Source organism: Hippocampus guttulatus, chromosome 22, assembly GCF_054856545.1.
Source record: "Hippocampus guttulatus isolate MCC_2025c chromosome 22, RoL_Hgut_1.0, whole genome shotgun sequence".
Taxonomy (NCBI): Eukaryota; Metazoa; Chordata; class Actinopteri; order Syngnathiformes; family Syngnathidae; genus Hippocampus; species Hippocampus guttulatus.
The window spans coordinates 2,245,547-2,269,717 of NC_141282.1; the positions used below are offsets into that span (position 1 = coordinate 2,245,547).

The window sequence follows — 24,171 nt, forward strand, 5'->3', positions numbered from 1 at the left end:
AAAAACAACATATATTGGTTTAATGCATTTTATTCTTGTACACATATTTGGTCTTCCTAACTCTTTGTGTCTGTAAATCCACGGAACCAGCGCTTTATGTTGGTTGGTATGCAGTTACAAAAATGGGCTTGAAAGGCCTTGACAGCGACTTCACTGAGATGCACTCAGCATGACAACTTGAATAAATTACAAATAAAAGAATAAATGCATAGTCTTGGTGATTCTCCTGATGAAATAATCATGTTAGAGCTGGATGATAAAAAAGCCAAACATTCCATCGTGTAAAGATATAAAACAACTTTGACATTTCTTTGCGGAGTACACGTTAATACTTTGACCTACCACCAGATTTAATTGAACATTGATTATCATGAAATGCAAATATGTGCGCTCACCCTTTGAACCATGTTGCGTTCCAAAAAAAAACCGAACAAAAAAAACCTCCTCCGCATCTCCGAGGCAACATTCATCCTTCAGCAGCTTGTTATTCAACTGTAAAACATTTGAGATGTTTTTTTTTCTAAAATCGATTTATTTAATCTGTGATTACGGTGACACCAAAAATCCTTGCCTCGTTTCCGTGGAGCAAATTAGGATTTTTTTCCCCCCCTTCCTTTGTCAGGATTGTATTGTATGTTTGACCTGGATGAGAAAAATTCATGATCTTTTCATCCTCTGTTCTCTGTCATCGCAACAATTGCACCCGTAAAGCTACAATGACATTCTTTTACTGTACTGTTGACTAATTTAAAGGCACGACTAAAATGCTTTCCCAAAATACTGTACAGCAGAAGGAACTTAGAAAGGCCATCACACAGTGAATACAGTAATTACATACATTTACGGATATAAAATATCGTTGTTTTTTTTTTAAACAGCTTTCATTGTGAATCGCAGCTTGCCCCCTAAAGCAGCTTCTTCCCTCCATCCCCCTTCTCATAAGTTCAGTCAAGACTTTTCATGCCTCCTCTTCTGTAGAAAGGCTTTCTTAACACTCTCTGGTCATCTCATTTTCCTCCGAGTGGAGGCGGGTGGCGGGGCTATAAACTGCTGGTAACATTTGCGGCCACAGCCCAGGCTGGAAACTCAGTCAAATTAAAGAGGGGCACCCCCCACGTGGTGATGGCCAACATCACCACGGCAACGCCGATCAGGTTCACCCCGAAACCCGCTTTCACCTGTCGGATGAAAAGCAGACAGTAATATAGTAATGCAGAAAAGGCAGATATCCTATATTGAAAAAATAAAAACAAAAAATGTCACAGCACACTACCAAACAAAAATGTCACAAGTAGGAAATACAGATTCATTGTGTATATACTGCCCTCTAGTGGAAAATATGTAATATTATTTGTTGGTGGCACAACATAGCAATGCAGAGCAAAAGCCAACCGTTACGAAATCCAACTTTTTATCCCCTCCGATTACATAAACCACTCGCAAGCTTTTTGAGGCTGCAGGAGCGAGAGAGCATGTGATTTGGGGAATGTGTGCGTGTGTGTGTGTGTGCACGTGGTACCATGTCGCTGATCTGCAGGTGGCCGTAGCTGAAGACGATGGCGTTGGGGGGGTTCCCCACTGGAAGCATGACCCCGAATGACACGCACATAGTGGAGGGGATTAAAGTGTGCAGGGGGTTGATGCGCAAGGTCTCGGACTGCGAAGGACGGGGAGATACGGTCAGAAATAAAGGGAAAGAAGAAACGAATTTATCTACAGTATTAAAAACAACGCATCAGTTTCTGTTTGTACAAACTCGTGATGAGCCGCAACGTACCAGCGCGGAGAGGATGGGCAGGAAGACGGTGAGCGTCGCCGGGTTGGAGGCGAACTCGGTGACCGCCGACACCAGCAGGCAGGCGAGCAGGGTGACGGCCCAGGGCGGGAGACCGCTCATGGGTTCCAGCTGGCGGCCGATCCACACCGATAAGCCGGACACCTGCGAGCCACAATTCCTTCGTTATCATGCCGGTTCCGCTCGTTTGAATTCAGCGCTCCCTGATCCATGTTGTACCTTGCAGCCGGCGGCCAGTGCGTAGCCCCCGCCCACCAGGATGACGATCTCCCACGGCATGAGCCTCTGGAAGTCTTTCCAGGTGATCATGGGAGACAGCGGATCTGATGCTGTCAAGACATTGGTTGAAAAATCAATTTTTTTTTTCCTTCGACTGGGAACTATGCCAAAGTGAGCCGAGGCGCTTCATTCGGACAAAGTGGCATCTTGGTGGACCATGTTGAAGGAGAGTTGGAAGTTCTTCTGTTGGACAAATGTAGTGCTTTGCCATCAGCCGCCACCATCTTGGTGCAATGGAACTATGTTGAACTGAGCTCGGAGCTTCCTTTAGATAAAAGCAGTGCTTTTGCCACCATCTGACTATGTTAAAGTCAGTTAAGAGCTTTGTTGAGAGTACTTTGCCGCCGTTGTCGAAGTGTATTGAGGAACTTTATTTGGATAAAAGGAGTGCTTTGCCGCCATATGGTGGCATCTCATCCTTCATGTTTTCGACGTGTCCTTCCTGCAAAAACGCCCGATCCCAATGATTTCAATCAAAGTGTGTGCGGGGGGGGGCTTGATGACACAAAAGAAGTACTTTGCTGCCATCTAGTGGCACCTGGGCACCGGAAACTATTTGCTGATGTGAGTTGAGGAGCGTCACTTTGACAAATGTAGTGCTTCGCCGCCATCTCGCGTCTTCACGTTACCTGGGTCTCTGTAGCTCAAACGGGTTGAGGAGAAGGGTCGCTTTGCGGGAATGAGGAAGAGCAGGAAGCCCAGGAGGACCGACACCGTCGCGTCGGTCCGATAGCCTTTCCTAAAAGAAGGAGGTCACCGTTTCACTTTTTTGTGTGGTCGACGCACAACGTCAATGAGGGCTTTTGGGGAAAAAAACTTGCTTCTCAAAAAGCGAGGTCCAGCCTGGCACAAAACCGGGCTCTCGCGTGAACCACAGCAGAGTCATCAGGATGAAGAAAACACCGGTGACGACCTCTGGGTAGCTAGAACATTAAAAATAATAATAAAATGAGTAAGTGTGATTTCTAAGGAATTACGTGTTATTTTCCGACGGAACATATTTCGACACCTGATCGGCCCCAGTTTTTCATACTCCTCGTGGATTCTCTTCTCGGACATCATCTCCCTCTTGGACTTGCGTTTCTTACTCAGCGAGCACGTTTCCCTGAAGCTGGATGAGAAACACGGATGACATCGTCAAAAAGCCCGCCCCCGTTCGCCGTCGTGCCACTCCCGCACCGCACGCACTTGCAGCCCAGGAAGAGGAAGTGCAGCCACAACCAGGTGAGGAACAGCATGATGATGGCGATGGGGAAGCTGAAGATGAACCATGTGCCGAAATTGATCACTTTGGCATCTGGATAGCGGCTGCAAATGGAAACAATTGTTTTTGTTTTGTTTTTTCACGGTATCTCATGTCCAGCACGTACGTGTTAAACTGCTCGGCGAATATGAGGTTGGTGGATGTGCCGGTGATGGTGATGAGCCCGCCGATGGTCGCGGCGTAGGTGATGCTGAGTGTCAGACATTTACAGATCATGTGATCCCGCTTGGTAGGATACTGCGAGTCTCGCCGGGCCTTCACGCGCTTCACGTTTGGGATTTCGATGGCTACCTGTGGGTGGGGAGAGTGGGCGTGTGGGGCGGGGTAGAAGCAACACGTGAAAATTGAGTCGAGTCGTTTCATATTGAGTGAGTGAGTACTTTGGCACCTGCGGCAAGTGTCCGTTGGTATGTGTGATGCAATCTTGGTTGCTAATTGGATTCGCGCCGACCCCGTTGGCTTCTCCCGTCTGATCCTGAAGAGTGCAAATAAAGTCACTTGGTTTTCTTTTTTGTTTGTTTTTTGGGGTTTTTTTAAATAACAAAAACTTTGTCCAATCTTACCTCACTAAGTGTGGACAGTTCCTGTTTGTCGCAATTGTTGCTGGAGAACAAGGAGAACATTTCACATTATAAATGATGACACGTGAGAATAATTACGGTTGAGAGGCCGAAATCAGAAAATTTGGGGGATTTTTAAACTAAACAATGGCCATGAACAATAACTGGATTAGAATAGTCGATTAATTTGAGAATCGATTAATTGTCAATTAATCGATTAATTTGGAACATCTCATTATATTGTTATTTTGTTAATTTTTTTTTAACCCAGTTGATGCTCAATAATGTTTACAGTACTCTGAAAGCACATAGTTGCAGAATGCTAGCGTAAATTTAAAATAAATAAATTTATACCTGTCATTACGGTACAGCAGCGCCAGTTGGTTCTTGCCCAGTTTTTCCTCCTTGTCTGAAACGGCTGCAGAGCAAGACAAAAATTTGACACCGTCCCACCCGGCACATTCCATATATTGACATAACAACACAGCAAACAGAAGTCTTGCATTGGATCGCCTCCGACATTCGTACCGCTGTCATCCTCCGTGGCATCGGGTTCCAGGTTGTCGGCCATGCCGGTGCATATGAGTTGCTGCAGGACAGCCTCGGCGATGGGCATCACCATGGCTGTGGTGGACGTGTTGCTGAGCCACATGGACAGGAAGACCGTGCAACACATGAAGCCCAGCACCAACCTGTCCAAGCCAAGACAGCAGGGAGGAAAAAAACAAAACAACAAAAAAAAGTCATCTTCCCTTCGAATAGCCTCCTGGCGTGGCTGCTTTAGAGCGCCTCGTTGTCAGCAGTGAGTGTGCGTATATCACACAGAGAAAAGAAGAAAGAGCAATAAACAAGGAACGTTTTTTTTCGTCCAACTCGACAGCCAGCATGTGGCTTCACACTGGCATGGCTGCTTTAGAGCGCCTCGTTGTCATGCCGTCGTGCAACCATTATGCTAATGGTGTACACTTGCACGCTTGAATGCTCACATGCCAGGCTTGGCCCCGGCGACCATCACCATGCGCAAGGCGATGCGCTTGTGCAGGTTCCACTTTTCGATGGACGCGGCCAGACAGATGACTCCCATCAGCAGCAACGTGGTGTCTTTTGAGTACTCGGCCGCCACCTGAACACACACACGACAAAAAACAGGCCTCACAGGAAGTGATGCGTTCAATGTGGGCGTCTACCTCCTTAACCCACTTCACCCTCCCTTGTTTGGATCGACATTTGTTCTTTTTTTTTTTTTAATCTCGCCATTGCGTAAGCCAACGTCTCGTCACCTCTCACCTCATGACTGCCGGACTTTGTCCTTATGGACTGTTTGCCATATTTCATACAAGACGAGAATCAATTTTGTACTCGACATTAGTTGGAAAAGTTAGTTGAATAATCTATTTTTTTTTAACCCTTTCAGGGACAGCGGTCACCACAGCTGATAATGTTATCAGGTAACAGGTTATCATTATTGGTGCATGGAAGGGTGAACGAGTATAATAAGTATAAATGGCATGCTAGTGTAGTATACACACATGTACATATTTATATTTGAATACAAGCATTTTTTTGGGGTGCTAAATGCTATCTAAAGATGAGCCAATATTCCCACCCATGGTTGTCGTCACTTATTTACTCTCTGAATCCACTCAGGTGTTTTCGGTGCAACTTTCCCAGCTTCTATCAGGCGGAGTACACGACGCACACTGAAAAGCGCCCTGACAGACAGGAAATGTTGCATAAAAGCTCTCCGCTTGCATTTTCGTGGACCACCATCACAAGAGGCTTATTCGCGCCGTTAAGAGGCGACTTTGCAAATTGGTCACATGGCGCGCTTTTTATGTAATGCTTACGAGAAGAAAGGTAAAGAAAATGAACGACCGGCGATTCATTTGTGAGGTTGCAGACGTTACCCACGAGTGAGCAAGAGGCAGTCGTTCCAATTGAAGAGGCACGCACGGGACTTAAAACATCATCTGGGCAGTAGTATGCCACAGTGCATGTCAAATGAAAGACTGAACGCTTTGTATGTTGAAATTATGTCTTCAAAAAAACTCACCTCACTTGACTTGAGGACCCCAAAGAGTGGGTAGAGGAAGGCGGGGACAAGGGCGGCAGCACCCAAGGGAACAGCCTCCGACACCCAGTAGATTGCCGTCACGATGAGCACATATGCGCAACATGCCTCCTGCAAAAAGAAAAACCCAAATCCGACTGAGCTGTTGCATTTCACTGGCAAGGTAGTGGCCCCAACATTAATCCCTGGGGTACTCCAATGTGTGGAAGTGTATTGATTTGACCCGATCAAGATCAAACTGTTGCATATATATCAGAGGCGTAAAAGTCATATTGGCCGTGATGTCAAATTATGTACTTGAAAGGTAGTGCGGGCCTAACATAATTCCCTGGGGTACGCCAACATGTGGAAGTGAATTGATTCCAACCCACCAACCATCCACTCTCAAAGTCCAAGGGTTATTACACTTAAAACTATGAACAGCGTTTTCCACTGGGATTGATTTAATTTGGTGAGAAGACTATTTCCGGGTGTAACACTAAACTGATAGCTTAGGTTGCGAAAAAAAAACAAGGGAGTTAAAATCATTTAATGGCTGAAAAAACAAAAACATCTTAGTCGGCAAAGAACCACAATTGTTAACTTGGCAGCACATATGGTATTTCATTTGGATAGCGACCGAAGTAAATATCCGAAGTGGGAAGTGAACGTTCATAAAATATATGTGTGTATGTATATCTCTATTATATAGCTAAGTATATAGTCCTCCAATTAAGGTATTACCTACATTGGAAAAGTAACAAAGACAGATGATGGTTTTTTTTGTTTTTTTATGAAACGTTCGAATCGTTTCAAACGGCTTTCCGTTGAAGTCCCAAGTCTATTTGCTTATCAACAGCTGGGACCGTGCCGAGTCAGCGCCAAAAATTCACACAAGCCCTGACTGATAATCCCGTGAAAAGCAATCGATGCGCAAGGATGGGAAGAGGTGACGAGGAGGATACACGCGCAGATAAAATGAGTCAACAGCGAGGCGAGATACAAGAAACACGGCCTGATTCAGCACTCACTGATTATTGATTATGGGCTCCTGTTTATCAGAGGGGGGCTGGGAGATCGTCAACCACGCGGCGGTGATTTCTTTGTCGCTGTCGTTTTGCAAGTCAGACTTTATACTGATAAGAACCACAATTGTTGCATCCCCCGTCCGACCTCATCGACTTGAACCTTTGTGTCTTCACGGGTATATGAAAGGACTTACTTTCCGCTCCTACCTACTGAACAGCATTTCCTGTTTTGTGAGAAAGTAAGATTATTATTTGCATGATTATTAATATCATGAGAAGGATTTGTATCGGCCGGGCCCTGATTATTGCTTTGTAAAATCAGACACGTGTCCACTTTATTGGACGTCTTAGGCATCCTTCTTCCACCTCAGCGCAGCCGATTGAGTGGTTCATCAACTCCCTGTTATCAACGGTCGACTCAGGAAATGATCATGAGTGGCATTCACACTCACAAAAAAAGACAAATTGGGTCCGACGGTGAAAAGATTTTTTTTTTTCACTCAATAAAATCAAACTCAAAATTGTAAACTGTACCGTGTACTATTCATCTGAAAGACAAATGCTAGTTTACACACCAACATGGAATCCATGACTGGAAATTTGTTTTTGGTGGCATTTTTCTCACGAGCAAGCAAACAAAGGTGTAAAATTTGCTAATTAATGAGCCAGTTTGACTGCAACTCGAAACACACACACACACACAAAACGACACATTCCTGAAACAGTCTGTGGTCGGCGGTGTCGTAAGACGCCAGCGGGACGCCGACCGACCCAGCGTGCTGTTCGGTGACGGTGCGTGGATTATATAACTTCATTACTGGGATTATTTTTTCTTTGTGTTGATGTTCTGGCACCTCGGCTCTGGCTCGGCCTCATCCTGGGCCGACGGCGTATGCTGCCAAACATGCGCCGGCCGCTGACATAACAGAAAGGAGAGCACTTTTTTGGGGGGGGGGGGGTGAGAGCCACCAAAAACACTTGAATTTCATTGTACTTATTTTTCAGGGCGAGTACACGCAAGAATTTTGGAAAAAACTGCACAAAAAGTGCTAAATGCAAGCAGAAAACCGACCTGTACTTTCATTCAGGAACGACGTGAACTGATGATGGTCGGGTGTTGTTAAATTGTATGCTGCCATCTAGCGGCATAGTGTCAGAAGTACACTCGTAAATCCGATATTTGCTCGCAACACACACCCCCAAATTTTTTTTTTTGAAATCAACTAAGTGACAGCTAGTCGAAAAAATTCTGAAATTAAATTGGTTTACACAAATATGTTTTGGTGGGCCTCTGTCAAAAAAATAAATAAAAAGCTTCCTTTCCAATATATGAATTGCTGTCAACTGTGAAACATCCATTTGTCTCAAAAGTGTATTTATTTTGCGATACTCCCTGCCCTTTCTTTCCTGTCCATGGCAGCACACCGAAAAAAATACGTGACAAGGTACGACATTATTTTTATGTTCGTCATGGATGAATTGTCTACTTCGCCATTCTTGTGTTCCATTGCAAAATTTCGTCTTGTTTGGTGGCATTATTGCCTTTTTTTTTTACTTGCTGTCAAAATGTTAATTGAAACCCAAATGTGCCAACCAATTTTTTTTCCTTCTATGTCTTTGTCGGTTATCAGTCATCTAGGTTGGTTGAATGCAGGCAATTTTTTAATTTTTGAAAAATTTGGTACGTTTTTATGAAAATGATCAAAAATGACTTTGAGCTACACTATTGGGTTCACGATTTGGATTTCTTTCTTGCTACTGTCCCTTTATGGTTTGTTCAACAACAAGGTGAGGAATTTGTCCTCAATGCAGCACTGTCAGAAAAAAAAACCTAACCTAACACCAAAAAAATCCAACCTGTAGTCCCTGACTGGAAAAAAAATTAGTTTTTAAAACATCAAGAAACTTTTGGTTTCTCATTTGACCTCCCAGACCGAGTAGCAACTCTGCACACAATGGATTAGATCTTGCAATAATCCTATTGTTCTTGCAGCAATTTTTTACATTTCTAAGATTTGCTTTCCCCCCCCCCCCCTTCTAGAATGAATAGGACATTTATGCCTCTCCAAACACTTTGCCCCCCTCGCCCCAAGCTTCCACGTCAACCACATTACGTGACATCGCCGCATAGATGCTGCCTACTGATCAGGATGAGCACTCACCACAACAACAGGGCCTTTTGATTGATTCGCACATGAGCAAATCCCATCAGTAGACCGCAGCTCTCAAAAAAGGGAGCTTCAACAACAGCAACCGGATTTGATGCCAAAGGTATGAACGGATTATTTCTTGTGTTTTAACTATTTAACCATTTCGGGTACGGCGGTTAGTACGGTGGACAGCTTATCCTGTTATCGGGCGACGGGTTATCGTTACCGGTGCATGAAAGGGTGAAATAGTTTTGTCAATTTTGAGTTTTGGTGTCATTGTAACTGGTGGTGGGACGCATGAAAATACAAATACTCTAAAATTTTGTAACTCTTTTGTTCAAATTGGTCACTTTTTTTTTTTTTAGACGCGTACATCCGTATTTTTACGTAAATACAGAGTGAGAGTACTTTTGAATGAATTTTCAACACACAACAAAACTTAAGCTCTTGTTCTTTTTAAGTATCCCGTTCGTCGGACTCACGCTGGTGGGGTGGACGAGAGGAAGTGGCAACAGGGACAGCGGGATGAAAATCACCACGATCAGATTCCTCGCCCTCCACAGCTTCCTGAACAGATCCATCCTGGCTGCGGCCTCCAGCCTCATGGGTGACCGGGTGGGTGCTCTTGACTCAACACAACCGGCCGTGAACGTCACCAAGTAGCCGAGCTGGGGTAGAGGTGGTGGTGGTGGTGGTAGGGGGGAGGCTCCGGTCACCGGGGGCAGCACAACCGGGGTGGGGGCCCACACTGCTTCCAAAGTTCGCCTGGCTGTGCGCTTTTACGCATGAGTGGGCTGATCCGGTGTGTCGCACGACCCTCTGGCTCTTCGTCTTCGGCGTCAGGTGAGACCCTTGGAGCTCATTTATGGGCCTGCTTAGCTATGCTAATCAAGTCTTGCTCTGTACCGGCCTCCGTTGCGTGTCAGCCAATCAGGCTGGAGGTGTTTGCATAAGGCCACGCGTGCAAGGGGATGTCACTTGGAGAAGAGGGAGCTCCAAACTGAAACGGTTACATATTCATGCAACTAAAAGAATGTGATGAGTATGATTGACTATCTACACAATGCAGTCTGAAGTAGATGTCTGTGCATTATAATGAAACGTGAGAACATTTTGGTCTGGTTATATTATGTCATTATATTAGGGGAGGGGGGTTAAAATATCGCGCAATTCTGTACACACACACGCGACTGTACAAAAATTCCTCTCCTGGACATGACATCATCCAACACCGCCATCTAGCGGAGGATTTATTGTGTAAGTGTGCATGCATGCAATACCAGGCTGAAGCAAAGGGGGCGTAGTTTTGTTCCCAATGACACAAAATGTCCCCTTTTAACTTTGAAAACAGCGAGACGAGCGAACGATAATGTATTAACTGTAACATTTTCAACGTAATATTCCCATTAAATCCGATAACCAATTATTTAACATCATAACAATAAAATAAAATGAGTGTTTATACAGTATAAGCCTGACCCCCCCAACAACAAAACGACTCCAACAAATTATGACACAAATATTAAATGACAATTTCAATACTCAGTGGGCCAAATTAACAAAATCGAAAAGTGAATGTGTTAAACTGATGAGAAAGTTGATCCACAGTCCATGCGAATATTAATGTACTGTATATTTGACGAAAATTCACCTTAAAGCATGTGAATTTTGGTTAATAATTTTTGCAGGAAAATGTTCTAGGAAATGAGCTCACATGGCAAACATTCTACTCACGTGTGTCAGGCATGAAAAAAAAATCAAATGACCAGGAAGTTTGTTTCAGGAGGATTAACTGTGATTTCCTCATAAAAACAACAATTAACTGACTGCTGTTGACTGGAAACAAGAACTGACTAAAAAGGATTATCCTTACTGTTTAACACTTTCAGGGACAGCGGTTACTACAGTGGACAGTTTATCATGTTATCATTATTGCGCATTTGAAAGGCTTAACATGAGGTCGTCAGAAATTGTAGCCTGTGACTAATTTCAGAATCCAAAACTAATCGTATCAAGTTTTTCAGCAATATTATCCCCGTTTTCTTAAGAAATATGAAATAAATGTCTGTGTAAATAAAACAAGCTTTGAAAACTAAAAAAATAAATACATAAAAAACACAATGAAACAAAATAGAACACGACGGTGCGCAGTGTTGCAAAGCTAAAAGAAAATTCCTGCTATGCTAGCTTTCCGTTTTCAGATATTGATCGTACTGACCTATTGGGAGCTGCACACACCTCTCACACGGACAGCTTCAATTTTTCCGACTGCAAAAAAAAAAAGATGTCTCCGTAGCAGAATTACCCACGGAGGGGTTAAATGTACTTTCAAACCACAGTTCACGACCCTGCTGAAAATTGAGACGTGAAAAAAAAGATTTGTAAGTGCAATTAAATTCCACAAGATGGCGGTGTGCACACGTTCCAGTCACCACTGTGGATTTAAATCGCTAACAACCAGAAACCAGTCTGACATTTTTAAAAAAAAAAGTGCTATTGCAGATATATTTACACATTATAATGACCATGGAGATAGGATTGTTGACGGAGGGGTTCTTAAATGTACTCTCAAACCACAGTACCCGACCCTGCTCAACATTGAGACGTGAAAACAAAGAGGTGTAAGCGCAAATAAAATCCACAAGATGGCAGTGTGCGCATGTTCCAGTCATCATTGTGGATTTAAACCGCAAACAACCTGAAACCAGTATGATTTTATATATACTGTATACTGTATATTAAACAGTATATATATATATTTGTAAGTGCTATTGAAAATATATTTGCACATGATAAGTACAATTGAGGTATCATCGGGAAGTTTTATTTTAGGTTCTTTGATTTCATCTGCGAATCGGCGTCCATGTTCTTCACAGTACAGATTTTTTTTTGTCCTTTTTCTTCTTCTTTTGGACACGGTAGACACTTTTGTGGGTGTTCCGATTTGTGTGAGCCAAGAAGAGATGAGACAGACTCAGACGGATTAGAAACACACACGAAAAAGAATCCAGTTGAGTCTGAATGCAAATACACGCTTGTGTGTGCGCGCGCGCGCCGTTTTATATTACATAATAGTGTTTGATGTGCTTCAAGAAGGCTGCGTCAGGGATTAGGCTCATAATAATGAGTTGCTCAGTTTGGGGATGTCTGCGAACGCGTTTCATACTTCCCCATCATCAAAATTTACTCTTTGAGTTAAAATCTTTCCCAACAGTCATGTGACCTACGACTTGTACACCCTTATTGATATTTTTCTTCATTGCATAAGTGTGCACACCCTCATAACTGCCCGATCACACTCGAACTCGTGTTACAAGGGAGTCAGGAAACACCTGCCACCATTAAAGGTGCTTCTGTTTAACCCCAAATGAAGTTCGGCTGTTTTAGTTGGCTTTTCCTGCCTTTTTTTTTTGGCTTGCAAGCGGGTGCTTTTGCGATAACACTGACTGCTAAGGCTGAGGCAAAACATGATTCTGCCACCGCCACCGTTCACTGTCAGCACGGTGTTCTTTTCACAAAGACCGTCACAAAATCGTTCAAAGATTTGGGGAAAATGATCGGAATGAAACCAACAAAATATGACAACCCGTTTCTTTCGTGTTTAAAAGGATGCGATAAATCACTTTCACACAGTCGCCTCGATGTATGAAAGACCTCTTTGGGCGAGACGTGAATTTCACAGCGATTATACGACATGGCCCGGAAATAATGTCTTCTTTGCAAATGAGTCTTTTCAATAATTGATGCACTTTATGTGCGCTGTCAAATCAGCGCCGGTCAAATTAGCGTGCATCGCTACATTGGTGTATCGTAACTGTACGACGCGGCGGCGGCGATGCTGACCTGTGGATGAGAGCATCACCACTCAAGAGGCATCTCGATCTTTTTTTGTCCTTCCTCTGGTGTCTGATTGTTTTGTAGCTCTCATGTCATCGCTCACTGCCCCCCTCTTGAGCTATTAAATGACTTCCCTCGATTTCTTTTTTTTCCATCCTCTCTCTTATAGCCTCTTCCTATTTTTGGTCCCACGTGCATCAATGATTCATGGGTGGACGTTCTGTCTGGAGAGGCATCAAACAAAAGTGATCGCGTTCAGAGTGCACCTGAGCATTTCTACCTGGAATCATAACACACACGGCGAGGACATGAAAAGACTTACTCAAGAGTGGACAGCGAGCACAGTCATGGCATCAATTTTTTTTTTTTAACCTAGACCCAACTGGTTTTAGAGTTTATTGCAATCATTCGTGGATTGTTATGGTGTCACTATACTCGACGAATAATAGCGTCTGTCCACTGTACTGTTAAAACTCATTCAGTACCAGCCAATCCTGGACCAAGTCTGAAAAGACGTTTAAAAACGTCTTTGGGAGTGAATGAGCTAAAAAAAAAAAAAAATGCACCGCTTGACGATAGCATCATCGCCTCCCTGACATCTCGCCCCCCCAACGGCCGCAGCAGCGGCAGGGGTGCACGTGAGCGGGTCACAGCGGTGCGAGCACGCAGCGGCTGCATGAGCGAGAGCTCAGCGCAGCTCAGCGGGCGTGCGGCTGTTACGCAAGAGCTCAGTCGGCCCAGCTGGAGATCAGAGAACAAGTTGGGAGTGAGAGAGAGAGCGAGTGAGAAGGAGAGGGAGTCGCAAACAGCAGTAAAGCACGGGACAAACAAACCCCCAGACTCGCTCGCTACTTTGCAGCCAGCGTCATGGATGGGATTTTCCAACCCGGACCTGAAGCAAAAAGGATCCACAAAGTGATGGGGTCAACGCGCGTGACCTTGATGCTGTGAACTTCTCCCACTTCATCCTCTCACGTTTTGTCTCCATGGTTCCCAACGTCGGACTCGCTCCTCACATCGTGCGCGTCTGGGTGCTGCCGAGCCTTTTGCTATGCGCCGCGCTGGTCTCGAGCCGGGGCGCCGACGTGACCCCGCCGACGACCCCGGGGGAGTGGGCCGGTACCACGGTGCCGACGCAGCCGGACCTGCGGACGGAGGGCCGGGCCACCACGGCGGAGGAGGTGCGGATCGAGTTGGAGACGCAAACTCCCACCAGCAACTACTCAGGTACGATTGTCGCCGGGTAAACTTTTTGTCAGTGTTTTTTTTATTTTTTAAAAGACCTGCTTCAAAGTTAAATACAACTAAACTGCAGTTGAAAAATGCACTGCTTCGATTAAGTTAAAACTGAATTTACGCATCGAGGCAAATTTTATTCTTGTATTGCATGTTTGGAAAGGTATCAATTTGATTTAATTTTGTAATTCCTGCTTGCACCACTAGAGGGAGCCTGCACACCTCATCGGCAAATGTAAAGATAATGACGTTGCTGCTTGAAAAAAAAAATCACATTTTCAATCATTGTAGTCTCTAAAAACAATTCATAGTCGAATTTAAAAAACCCCGACTGTCAAATTTTGGAAAAAGTAGATGGACTCCATCTTTTTTTTTTTTTTTCACCCACGGACGACTGGCGTCCAGATAGCGAGTGATTAGGAGAAGCTCCGTCGCCTGGAGTGAGGAAGGGGGAGACGGGTGGGGAGCAAAGATTAAGTCTGGGGTGTTTGATTTACAGGTTGGGCTTTTGGATCAAGGGTTGAAACAGAGGTGAGGCATTTATCTTTCATGCTCGCGGGTCAAAGATAAGGCGCTTTTTCGGCTGCGGGCTGGATAACGACCCGTCGGCAAATGCGGTCTTTGGTGTCTTCCAAAAACGAAAGTGCGAATGCACGTGGACGTTTGTGTGCGCGTGGAGGAAGCAGACGGCGCATTTAAAGCCCGTTGTCCGAAGTGGAGCATGACTTCACCTCCATCGGAGCCCGAGCCGCTTTTCGCCTCTCCTCCATCCCTCCAACATCTGCCTGCCTCTTCACTGTTTTTTTTTCTGCCCACCAGCGCCAATCTAACCTCCTTTCCTCTCCCCTTTGTTCCTGTCTCCTCATCTTGCCTCCTTCTCACTCCATTTTTTTTCTCTCCCCCCCCCCCCCCCCCCGCCAAGCACGCCCTGTCTCGCGGAGGCCCCGGCTCACGTGGAGGCAAAATAGCCGTCAGCAGAAGACAAAATGCAAAGCTCACGTGCCTCACACACACACACACACTCATATTACAAATGGACGGCGTGAAACGCCACCAATCTTCTTAAAGGTTTAGAGAATAAACACAGTTGTTTGTTTCATAACGGCGACTCACAGAGAAGCGGTAAGCACTTTATGCTTTAACAACAACACACACACACACACACACAGATGTGATCAACTGGGCTTGGCACATGCCTGAATTACCACACCAAACTGTCCAAAATGTTCTAAATCCCGAAGGTGTGATAAACACTGCAGTGTGTGTGTGCATAAATTTCTTATTGCCCCATGCATTAAAAGCATCTGTGCGTATTTTGTTGACTTTTTCAAGTCCCCCCTCACACACACACACATCTATCTTATTTGAAGCCCATTGGACCCGTCGCCTCGGGTTGGGGCCTCGGCAGCGAAACGGTTTCACTTGGTATTCAGACAGTGACTAAAGAGTCGTCAGGAAAGGCGATGCTTATTTGTTAAAAATAGTAATAATGAATAAAAATAGACTGAGGGATGAGGAACGACGCTGTGCTGTTGGGGATGTGGATTTTGAATATGCCCCGGTGAAATTGGTGACAAAGGCGTGGCTCACATTTTAAATTTAGCCTTTCATATAAAACATCAAACGCGCCACACAAACTTTTTTTTCACCCCACTTATATATGTATTTTTTTGGGGGGGTGGGGAGGGACTATTTTATAGCACGTTTAACCACCAGTTTGAGTTATATGATGAAAATGGTGCGTGGTCAATTCTAGTGGACAGATGCGGCGTCGAAGCTCTGCAAAAAGCTGCGGCTTACTTTGGTGGTTGGACGAGGCGCGAGGCTTCGCGTTAATGCCTCCAATTAACCTTGGCAACGTGTGTGTGAGACATTTAGCGTTAGCGTAAATCCATCTGCAAGGTTTCGACCGCTTGCCTAGCAGGCGGTCGGGGCTCCTGAGCTGGTCAAGCATGAATTTATCCTGCTTTATTTATTTTATTTATTTATTTTTTAAATTATGTGTTGGTGGTAAAACAGTTTGCTGCCCAGATTTTGCACTTCAGTCAGTGAATGGGGCAATAAGTCATTGTTTATCAGCCTCTCAAATTAGCCAACGGTGGTAACCTGCTTCTTCCTTGACAATCGCACCATGTTTTTGTGGTTCGCTGATTTTTCCCCCCTTTTTTTTATATTTATTTTTCACTGTCTGCCTTTAGTCACGCCAATAGCACTTGGTTCCTTCCCACCATTGATAGAATCCAAACCGCGATGGGTTAGATTTAGGCACGGCATCCACCTTACGATAACGCTAAACCGCTTATCCTCCGCTAATAAAATCATCAGGCAGCCAAACGACCATGTCCAACGCTTCAGTTGGCTCCCTTGTGATTATCCCCCAAGCCAATTACCTTTGTCTAACCCAGGGCTATTTTGAGTTTCTGCAATCTCGTTAATGGCGCGGTAACACGAGGGAATACCCACATGCGTGGACACGCCCACAATTAGGTTGTAGTTTACCTCTGCGAGCCATAAAATTGGTCTCATTTACCTCCCCTTAGGATTGTGCAATAAATAACAACAAAATATGCACCTTATGGACAAAAAGTGTTGGGGCACAACCGTATTCGAAAAATCTTGGAAAATTATGGGGGAAAAATTTGTTTTGCTTTCGACCATGCGCATCTCTGACTTGTCAGGATGAATTTTTGTCGAGTTTTTCCAGTTCGCGAAACAAACAAGCCGGTGAAGAAAGTGCAATTTAAGATCTCTTGTCTCTTTGGCATCTAACTTTGATGAGGGCTTTATATGCGGAAATGGTTTTGTTTTGTTTTTCCGTACGTGTCAGTAATTATATTTTCTGTTTGGGCGGCGTCTTACTGAACTTGAGAGCGGTGGTTTTCAAACTCGGTTGCACAAAATAAGTTGCGATAAATGATGTGGAATCATTTGAAAGTACCATCACGTTAACATAAAGAAGTGTGGGTGGAGCTTACGTGTTCATCAGAATTATCTTGGAAGTCACGATACCCTTAAATATTGGAAACCAAAAAAAAAGTGTGTTGAAATGTTTTCAACAGAAAGATGAAACGTATTGCATGAAAAGTTAAAGACAACCGAACTGTATTTCAAAAATGAGTCCAACTTGAAATCACACTGAATTAAGCAATTCTTTCACATACCACACGAGGGCGCCCTACAAACACCACAATTCTGAAAATCACCATCTCACACGAATTATTTGGGCCAATGAAAACCTCTGATATGATTATAAAGTATTGTCGCTTCATTAAAAAAAATGCAAGTGGTATTTTTTAAATTGACTTTAACTATGACAAAAGCAGTGACTTGGTTTATGCTCGTAAAATAAAAATAAAAAAATCATCCAGATTTAAAAAAAAACAGGAACAACAAAAAAACGCGTCCTTTTTTCACTCAAAAAATATGAGTTATTTTTTTCCCACTTTTTTCAATCCATAATTATTTGTAGTTGCGATATGATATAATTTAAGCCTTTTGGAAACAATGGTTACTCCAGTCGATAGCTCCTCTGCCAACACGCTTGCGTGTTCAGCCTTTTCCCTCTCATTCACGCTCTGTTTCCTTTCGAACACCTGACACCCACAGGACGAAGAGAACCTAATCACATGATTTGACCCAAAAGCGGCTAAGCAGGGTGTGAATTTCCGAACAGTTGCGCCGCAGAGGCTCACATGTTCAGACACACACACACCGTTAGGTAATCTGTGGCGATACAACACATCAGAAATAGAGACGCCCCGTGATGGCGAGGAGAAGTTGGTTTGAGGTTGTTTCGCAAAAAAAAAAAAAGGACTACTCGGAGGAAGAGGGAGTAACACAAAAGTGATGTGAAGCTTGTCTCCTGTTAACTTGTCTCCTGTTCATCTGCGTCAATTTTGACTCTCGGCAGGAAAGTCTGACTGTTTATTTTTATCCATTAGCAAGGGAAAAGTGATCTGGCGTCGCGTTTTGTTCGGCTGAAAAAAAAGGCACTTCCAGCCTCTGACAAACAAAAAAATAAAATAAAATATATATTAAAAAAAAAATTGTAATGTGCTTTTCAAAAACAAAAATAGAAGGCTAGGTTATTGTACTTTATAAAAAAAACACAGTGATGACATAATTCAAAAAATAAATAATCCCCCCATTTTTTTTTTTTTTTTTACTTTGCTTCAATGTGCATTGCGCTGCGGTCACAATTACTTCGTAACATTACTTGTTCTGGCAGAGGATAAAGAATATATGCCTACACGTATTGTCATATTGTCTGTCTCCATGCGTTGCTGCACTATTTGTGGTAAGATATTTGTTGGTAATGGATTTAAAAACACCGCAACACCGATGCCATTTTTTTAGCCGTCGATGGTATTTCCCTTTAAGTGTTAGCATTAAGCTATCTGACTTTAAGGCAAAGTTATGTGGTTGTTTTAAATACAAAAGGCATTCTCTTTGTTTGATGTTTAGTTTGACAGTAAACTAAAATTGTGAAGTGCTCAAAACTACTTTGGGAAAACGGTCCTTAAAAATCTGCTCAACTTTTGCTTGTTGTAAAGTGCAAAAACAAAAAAAATCGTCCGAATGACTTGTGCTGTGTAATTTATTTTTAAAACTCATGTAAAATATGTGCTTTGCCTCAAAGTTTGGGAAACACAGTTTTAAACAAACAGACATTGGCGGTCTGCAAGGTAAATCAACGGAATTTTTGGTTGTTTTGTGTGGGGTTGCCTGGTTTGACAACGAATAGGACAGAACAACAACGCGCAAAACACAAACATCCCGACCGCTCCCATACAAAGGTTTCCCAGCGAAAGCGCGTTCTCAATCTTGTCGGCATTAAGTTCCTCCTTTTCATTTCAACCCCGCGTGGCCCTCCGCTGACGGGACAGCGAATGAGTTTCCCCGCCGCGGCGTAGCAACAGAGTCTTAAAACACACACAGTCACGTAATACGTTCAATAATGGATGCGGCTTTACGGCACTGACAGCAAGTATATGTTTTTCAGCTCAAGTGATGCACACACACACACACACGCAAGCAGACAAACATTCTCTACACGTACCCAAAGCAGAAAACATGGAAATTATTCAGACTCATATAAGTGGAATTTTAACCCTTTGAGGGACAGCGGTCACTACAGTGGACAGCTTACCAGGTTGCAGGGTCATTCTGTTGGGTGCAAGGATCGGTATCAGGCCGATACGGGCCTCATTTTGGTATCGGGTGTTCATGGATGTCGCCGATGATCAGCCACAGATACTATCCATCCATCCATTTTCCGATCCGCTTTATCCTTACAAGGGTCGCGGGGGGTGCGAGAACCGATCCCAGCTGTCTTCGGGTAGTAGGCGGGGGACACCCTGAACCGGTTGCCAGCCAATCGCAGGGCACACGGAGACGAACAACCAACCGCGCTCACACTAACACCTAGGGACAATTTAGAGTGTTCAATCGGCCTACCACGCATGTTTTTGGAATGTGGGAGGAAACCGGAGTACCCGGAGAAAACCCACGCAGGCACAGGGAGAACATGCAAACTCCACAGACACTAATGAAATAAAAATCTACATTGAGTAAATCCTCCTCAGCAGACTGATTTTTGTTCACAATTCTTCGTGATTGAGTGTCATTAAAGTTTTATATCAAAAGTACACTACAGCCCTTTTGGTTTTGTTCCCAGTCTGCGCCGTTTTGCATTTTCTGTGTTAGCATTAAGCGAGCAAATTGACGCGAGAGGAAGTTAAAGCGCTTTGACGAAATACCAAAAGGGTTTTGAGTTTACTTTTAACGTACACTGGGCAATAATTCATAGTTGAAGCTTTTTTTATGAAAATTGTTCAACATGATAAGCTGTCCATTGTCGTAACCGCTGTCCCTCAAAGGGTTAAATCGCAATCGCCGTATCGAGTGGGATACTTTTTTTTTTTAAATTCTTGTTCTCCAAGCCAGAGTAATGCGTTCATGTGGACAGCTTTGTCCTCTAAACACTTGATTCAGCTCGTCCTTGTTGCCATGCGAAGTACGCGCCGCGCTGCACGTGTCGGACGCGTTTGCCTTTACGCGTGCGTACGTGCGCGAGCGAGAAGGGGAAAAAAAAAAGAGCGAACGGGTGTGCCGTCATCCTCACACGGGATGACGGGATCCTCTCGCAGCATCTCTCGGGCTGCAGAAATCCTCCCATCTGTCGCTCCTAATCAGCCGAGAGCGGCTCGCATGTTCACTGGGTCTTAAAACACAATGTCATCTTTACACACATACAGTACATAATGCATTCATCTCATTCGGACGGCAAACAACAGCATCACACGCCCCTCCGGCTGTTTCTCATTAGAAGCAAAATTAATGACGCCGATAACGTGTTCGAGAGGGCGCTCACGCTAATTAGCATCGGTTCACGATGCACCAAGTTGCACTACATTGCATGCGGAGCCACTCCAGGGGCAAATATTTCCATCAAGAGGATGTAATTGGGAACACAATCTCGTCATGAGCTGGTTACGGTTTCAAAACACCACAAATTCCTATATTTTACTTCGGAAAAATATGTACACTACCGACGAAAAGTTACGTAATATTTTGGCTTTCAGGTGAAATTTGAGGGTTAAATTAAAATGCCCTAGATCCTTTATGGTGAACTTAATTTGCCCTTCTCAGATTTTTTTTTCTCTCCAACTGTTCAATGTTGAGTACTTTTTATATAACTTGCTGTTCTGGAACAAAAATGGACACACATCAGAATAGCATGGTGGAGAGGTCTGTTTTGTGATTACTACAGTGGACATCTTATCATGTTATCAGGTTACAGGGCCCGTGATAGGGTTCAATCAAAACTCAATTTAGGGGTCGATTGAAGCCGGCACAATCGTCATGAAAACATCTCCATTAAAAATTGATTTTCCAAAATAATTTCATGGCTAAGAGCTGCAACTCAAGGCTAATCAATGATATCAAGCTACACCGCTTCGGCTAAGCGCGCAAGGTCCTGGGGAGGGTCTAACAATAGCAGCTGTATCACGAGACCTCAGAGCGGTATTTGTGTATTGCAGCATAAGGACGATTATAAATACCCCCCCCCCCCCGCTCCCCACCCAACCCTCCATGTACAGTATCGCCCTGTCTCACATGTCTTTACATGCTGTAAATTTCCCCAGTGTGGGACAAATAAAGGATATCTTATGTCCATGCCAGCAGCCATTTTGGTTTGTTTTGTATCCTCAGGCCTGTCCTGTATTCCCGTCCTGCCGCCGCGCCGGGGCTCCTTCTACGTGGAGAGCGGCACCGGGGTGTCGGTGGGCAGTGCGTTGACTTTCTGGTGCCGTGGGGGCTACCAGCTGGTGGGCAGTGACAAAATCTACTGCAACGTCCGCAATGGGAAAGCGCAGTGGAGCAACTACTTGCCCGTGTGTGAGGGTGAGCCTCATTTTTGAAACACAAGGGTGCAAAAATATCTATGAGCACTGTTGGATTAGGATTGCCCTCCGCCCCCCCCCCGACCCCCTTTCCTAGCAATTCCCAGGCCAGAGGACCGCGGTTTGAGAGTGGCGGTGTTGGCATCGGTCGTTAGCGGCGTCGTCATCCTCGCCATGTCGCTGTCCTTCCTTGTCTGCTGTCTACAGGAACGATCCAGCAAGAAGAAAGCCAAAAAAGAAGTGCGGGCCAGGTGAGTGAAACCTGAAAGGACCGGACCAACAACGGTGGAGTCCGCTAAAACGAGGAGACAATCGATCTTGTGATGTTGGCAGAAGACTTTGCTGAGAAAAGCTTGGTGAACCAAGAAAGGTTGTTTGAAAGCTAGCAAGTATGACTGTTAGCCTAGCAAGTATCACCGTTCGCCAAGTATTAGAATGAACCGCGATGCTCTGCATTTTACCAGACAGCAGAGTTGCTAGCACCAACGCAAAGATTTCGTTCCATGTGACCGGACTGAATGTATTCAGAAGTGAAATCATTCACCACAAAAACAAACCACCTTCACATGAGACTCATCAGTAGTATGAGCTAACATACTAGCCTACCGAACAAGCTAGCGTCATTCACCACAAAAACAAACCACCGTCAAATGAGGCTCATCAGTAGTATGAGCTAGCATGCTAGCCTGCCGAACATGCTAGCATCATTCTCCACAAAAACAAACCATCTTCACTGAGACTCATTAGTTGTATGAGTTAGCATAGTAGCCTACCGAACATGCTAGCACAAACTGACTCCGTTTCCACAAAATGGCACCAACGTCGTATTTTTGTCGTTTTCACATGAGCGCAACAACAGAGACTTAACAGACACATCGAGCTCTTTGGCATAGCTAAATCTGGACTCTAATTTTCCTTGCTCGCAGACGTAGGGGAAAGCGTTCCGCCCGCCGCGGTGAGCGATGGCTGGACATAGAAGAATGCGAATGGGAGGCCTTCCCTCCTCCTAAGATCTTCCATCTATCCCAGAGGATGAACCCTCGTCTGGCACCGGACAGTCCACTCTACCTAACCGGAGGCCTCGGGGGATACGAGAACAGAGGATATCAGAGGTAGTAAAGCCAAAGTCACTAGAGGTTCATTTAGCAGGTGCTATAGGAATCCATATTATTCCACTCAATTCAGAAAACCTTTAAAAAATGTATTCTTTTGTACCTTTATATACGGTTGTTTCTTTCTCTGGAACTTCTCCAAACAGGAGTCAAGAGAGTCTGCTGAAAGCGGCCCCGCCTGGCGTCTATCGCTCCGACTCGCAGCTCTACCCGCACGTGGTGCTCCAGAGGGTCCTGCCCCCGACCGCCCCGTCGGCGCCGTCCGCCCCGTCGGCTCCCTCGGCCCCGCACTACCTCCACCTCCCCACCGCTTCCTCCTCCTCCACGCCGGCGCACACCACCGCCCACTCCCAAGCTCACCTCATGGGCCAGTACCCCACGCCGACGTACCCGCCCAACCCCAACACCTCGGTGCCGTCATTCCACCAGCCAGTCCCGGCACCCATCTACCCTAACCCCAACCCGAGGCCGCAGCAGCCGTGGCAATGAGTGCGTCCCGCCTCGTGAACGGCGGCCGAACCAAATCGAGGGAGGGAAGCGCTGTACAACTGGACACCAAATCCCTGAAACTGCTCCCTGGGTGCTTCACGACCGTGTGGGGGGTTTTAAATACAAAGGACCAATTTTGTGAATATGTACAAAGTGTAAAAATCCATGAACTTGATTTGGGACAGCCTGTAATGGTGCTGTTCTTTCCTGAATGCACTCGAACCTGCACTGAATAAGGAGCAAGACAGCCTTCTTAATTTTTTTCCTTTTATTTTATGATTCCCTTTTAACCTACCGTGAAAAAAAAATCGACTGTTCTTGTAGTCACTTTATCCGCGGGGCTTTTTATTTTTAATAACACTAAAGTTGTCACACTATTAAATTTGCACTTATTTTTTGTTAAGAGAGACCGTCCTGTTTTTCAACTATTACTGTCTCATTTTAACGTCTTTATTAATAATGTGAGTGTGCAATAAAAGCAGAGATGTTTCTTGACTTGAACAAGTGCAATGCGTGTTTTAATGCGTCGTATTCGCAGAGTAAAGACAGCCATGGAAACCGCTACGCAAAGTCTAGAACTGAACCGAAAAGTACTTTGAAGTACGAGACGGTTGCGTGACACAAACCAGATCACTTATCGACGTAATAAAATTAAAAATAAATGGTTTTTGGGTTAATTGAATCCCAAAAAGACAATGACTCTCCTGAACAACCCAGGCTAAACTTAGCTTAGCATACTTACTCGAGATTGACTGAGACGTAACTTTGGCGCCATCATGTGGCATCTTAGAATATAAGAGGAAAAAAAACACAAAAAACTTTTACAAGTACATTGGAGGAAAACCCACACCAGTACAGAGTCGAGACCCTAAACTCCGAACTGCAAGGCGGACCTTTCTCATCACATGACATCATGCTCTTGCTGATCTTTTGGCATCACAAACAAGTGGCACTGCAATGGAAAT

The 24,171-nt window shown here is 44.6% G+C and overlaps 2 protein-coding genes across 3 annotated transcripts; one reads left to right on the forward strand and one right to left on the reverse strand.

Annotated features, from left to right (window-relative positions):
• Positions 1-14: 14 nt before the first annotated feature.
• On the reverse strand, positions 15-9,922 carry slc13a4 (solute carrier family 13 member 4). The gene is made up of 16 exons (XM_086103149.1): positions 9,609-9,922; positions 5,952-6,080; positions 4,885-5,021; positions 4,427-4,590; positions 4,253-4,316; positions 3,902-3,941; positions 3,727-3,813; positions 3,445-3,629; positions 3,263-3,382; positions 3,084-3,185; positions 2,896-2,997; positions 2,704-2,813; positions 2,015-2,124; positions 1,778-1,939; positions 1,520-1,657; positions 15-1,178 (listed from the first exon to the last, which is right to left on the reverse strand). Exons 1-16 carry the CDS (start codon positions 9,729-9,731, stop codon positions 1,041-1,043), a joined length of 1,911 nt encoding a protein of 636 aa, XP_085959275.1. The 5' UTR covers positions 9,732-9,922; the 3' UTR covers positions 15-1,040.
• LOC147185992 (uncharacterized) lies at positions 9,599-23,710 on the forward strand. Of its 2 annotated transcripts, none has more exons than XM_086103150.1 (6): positions 9,599-9,741; positions 13,133-14,190; positions 21,415-21,606; positions 21,703-21,856; positions 22,532-22,717; positions 22,864-23,710. In XM_086103150.1, exons 2-6 carry the CDS (start codon positions 13,950-13,952, stop codon positions 23,204-23,206), a joined length of 1,116 nt encoding a protein of 371 aa, XP_085959276.1. In that variant the 5' UTR covers positions 9,599-9,741; positions 13,133-13,949; the 3' UTR covers positions 23,207-23,710. The 2 variants fall into 2 exon arrangements, with proteins under 2 accessions (XP_085959276.1, XP_085959277.1); XM_086103151.1 differs by lacking the exon at positions 9,599-9,741 and adding an exon at positions 9,842-9,969.
• The last annotated feature ends 461 nt before the right edge of the window (positions 23,711-24,171 follow it).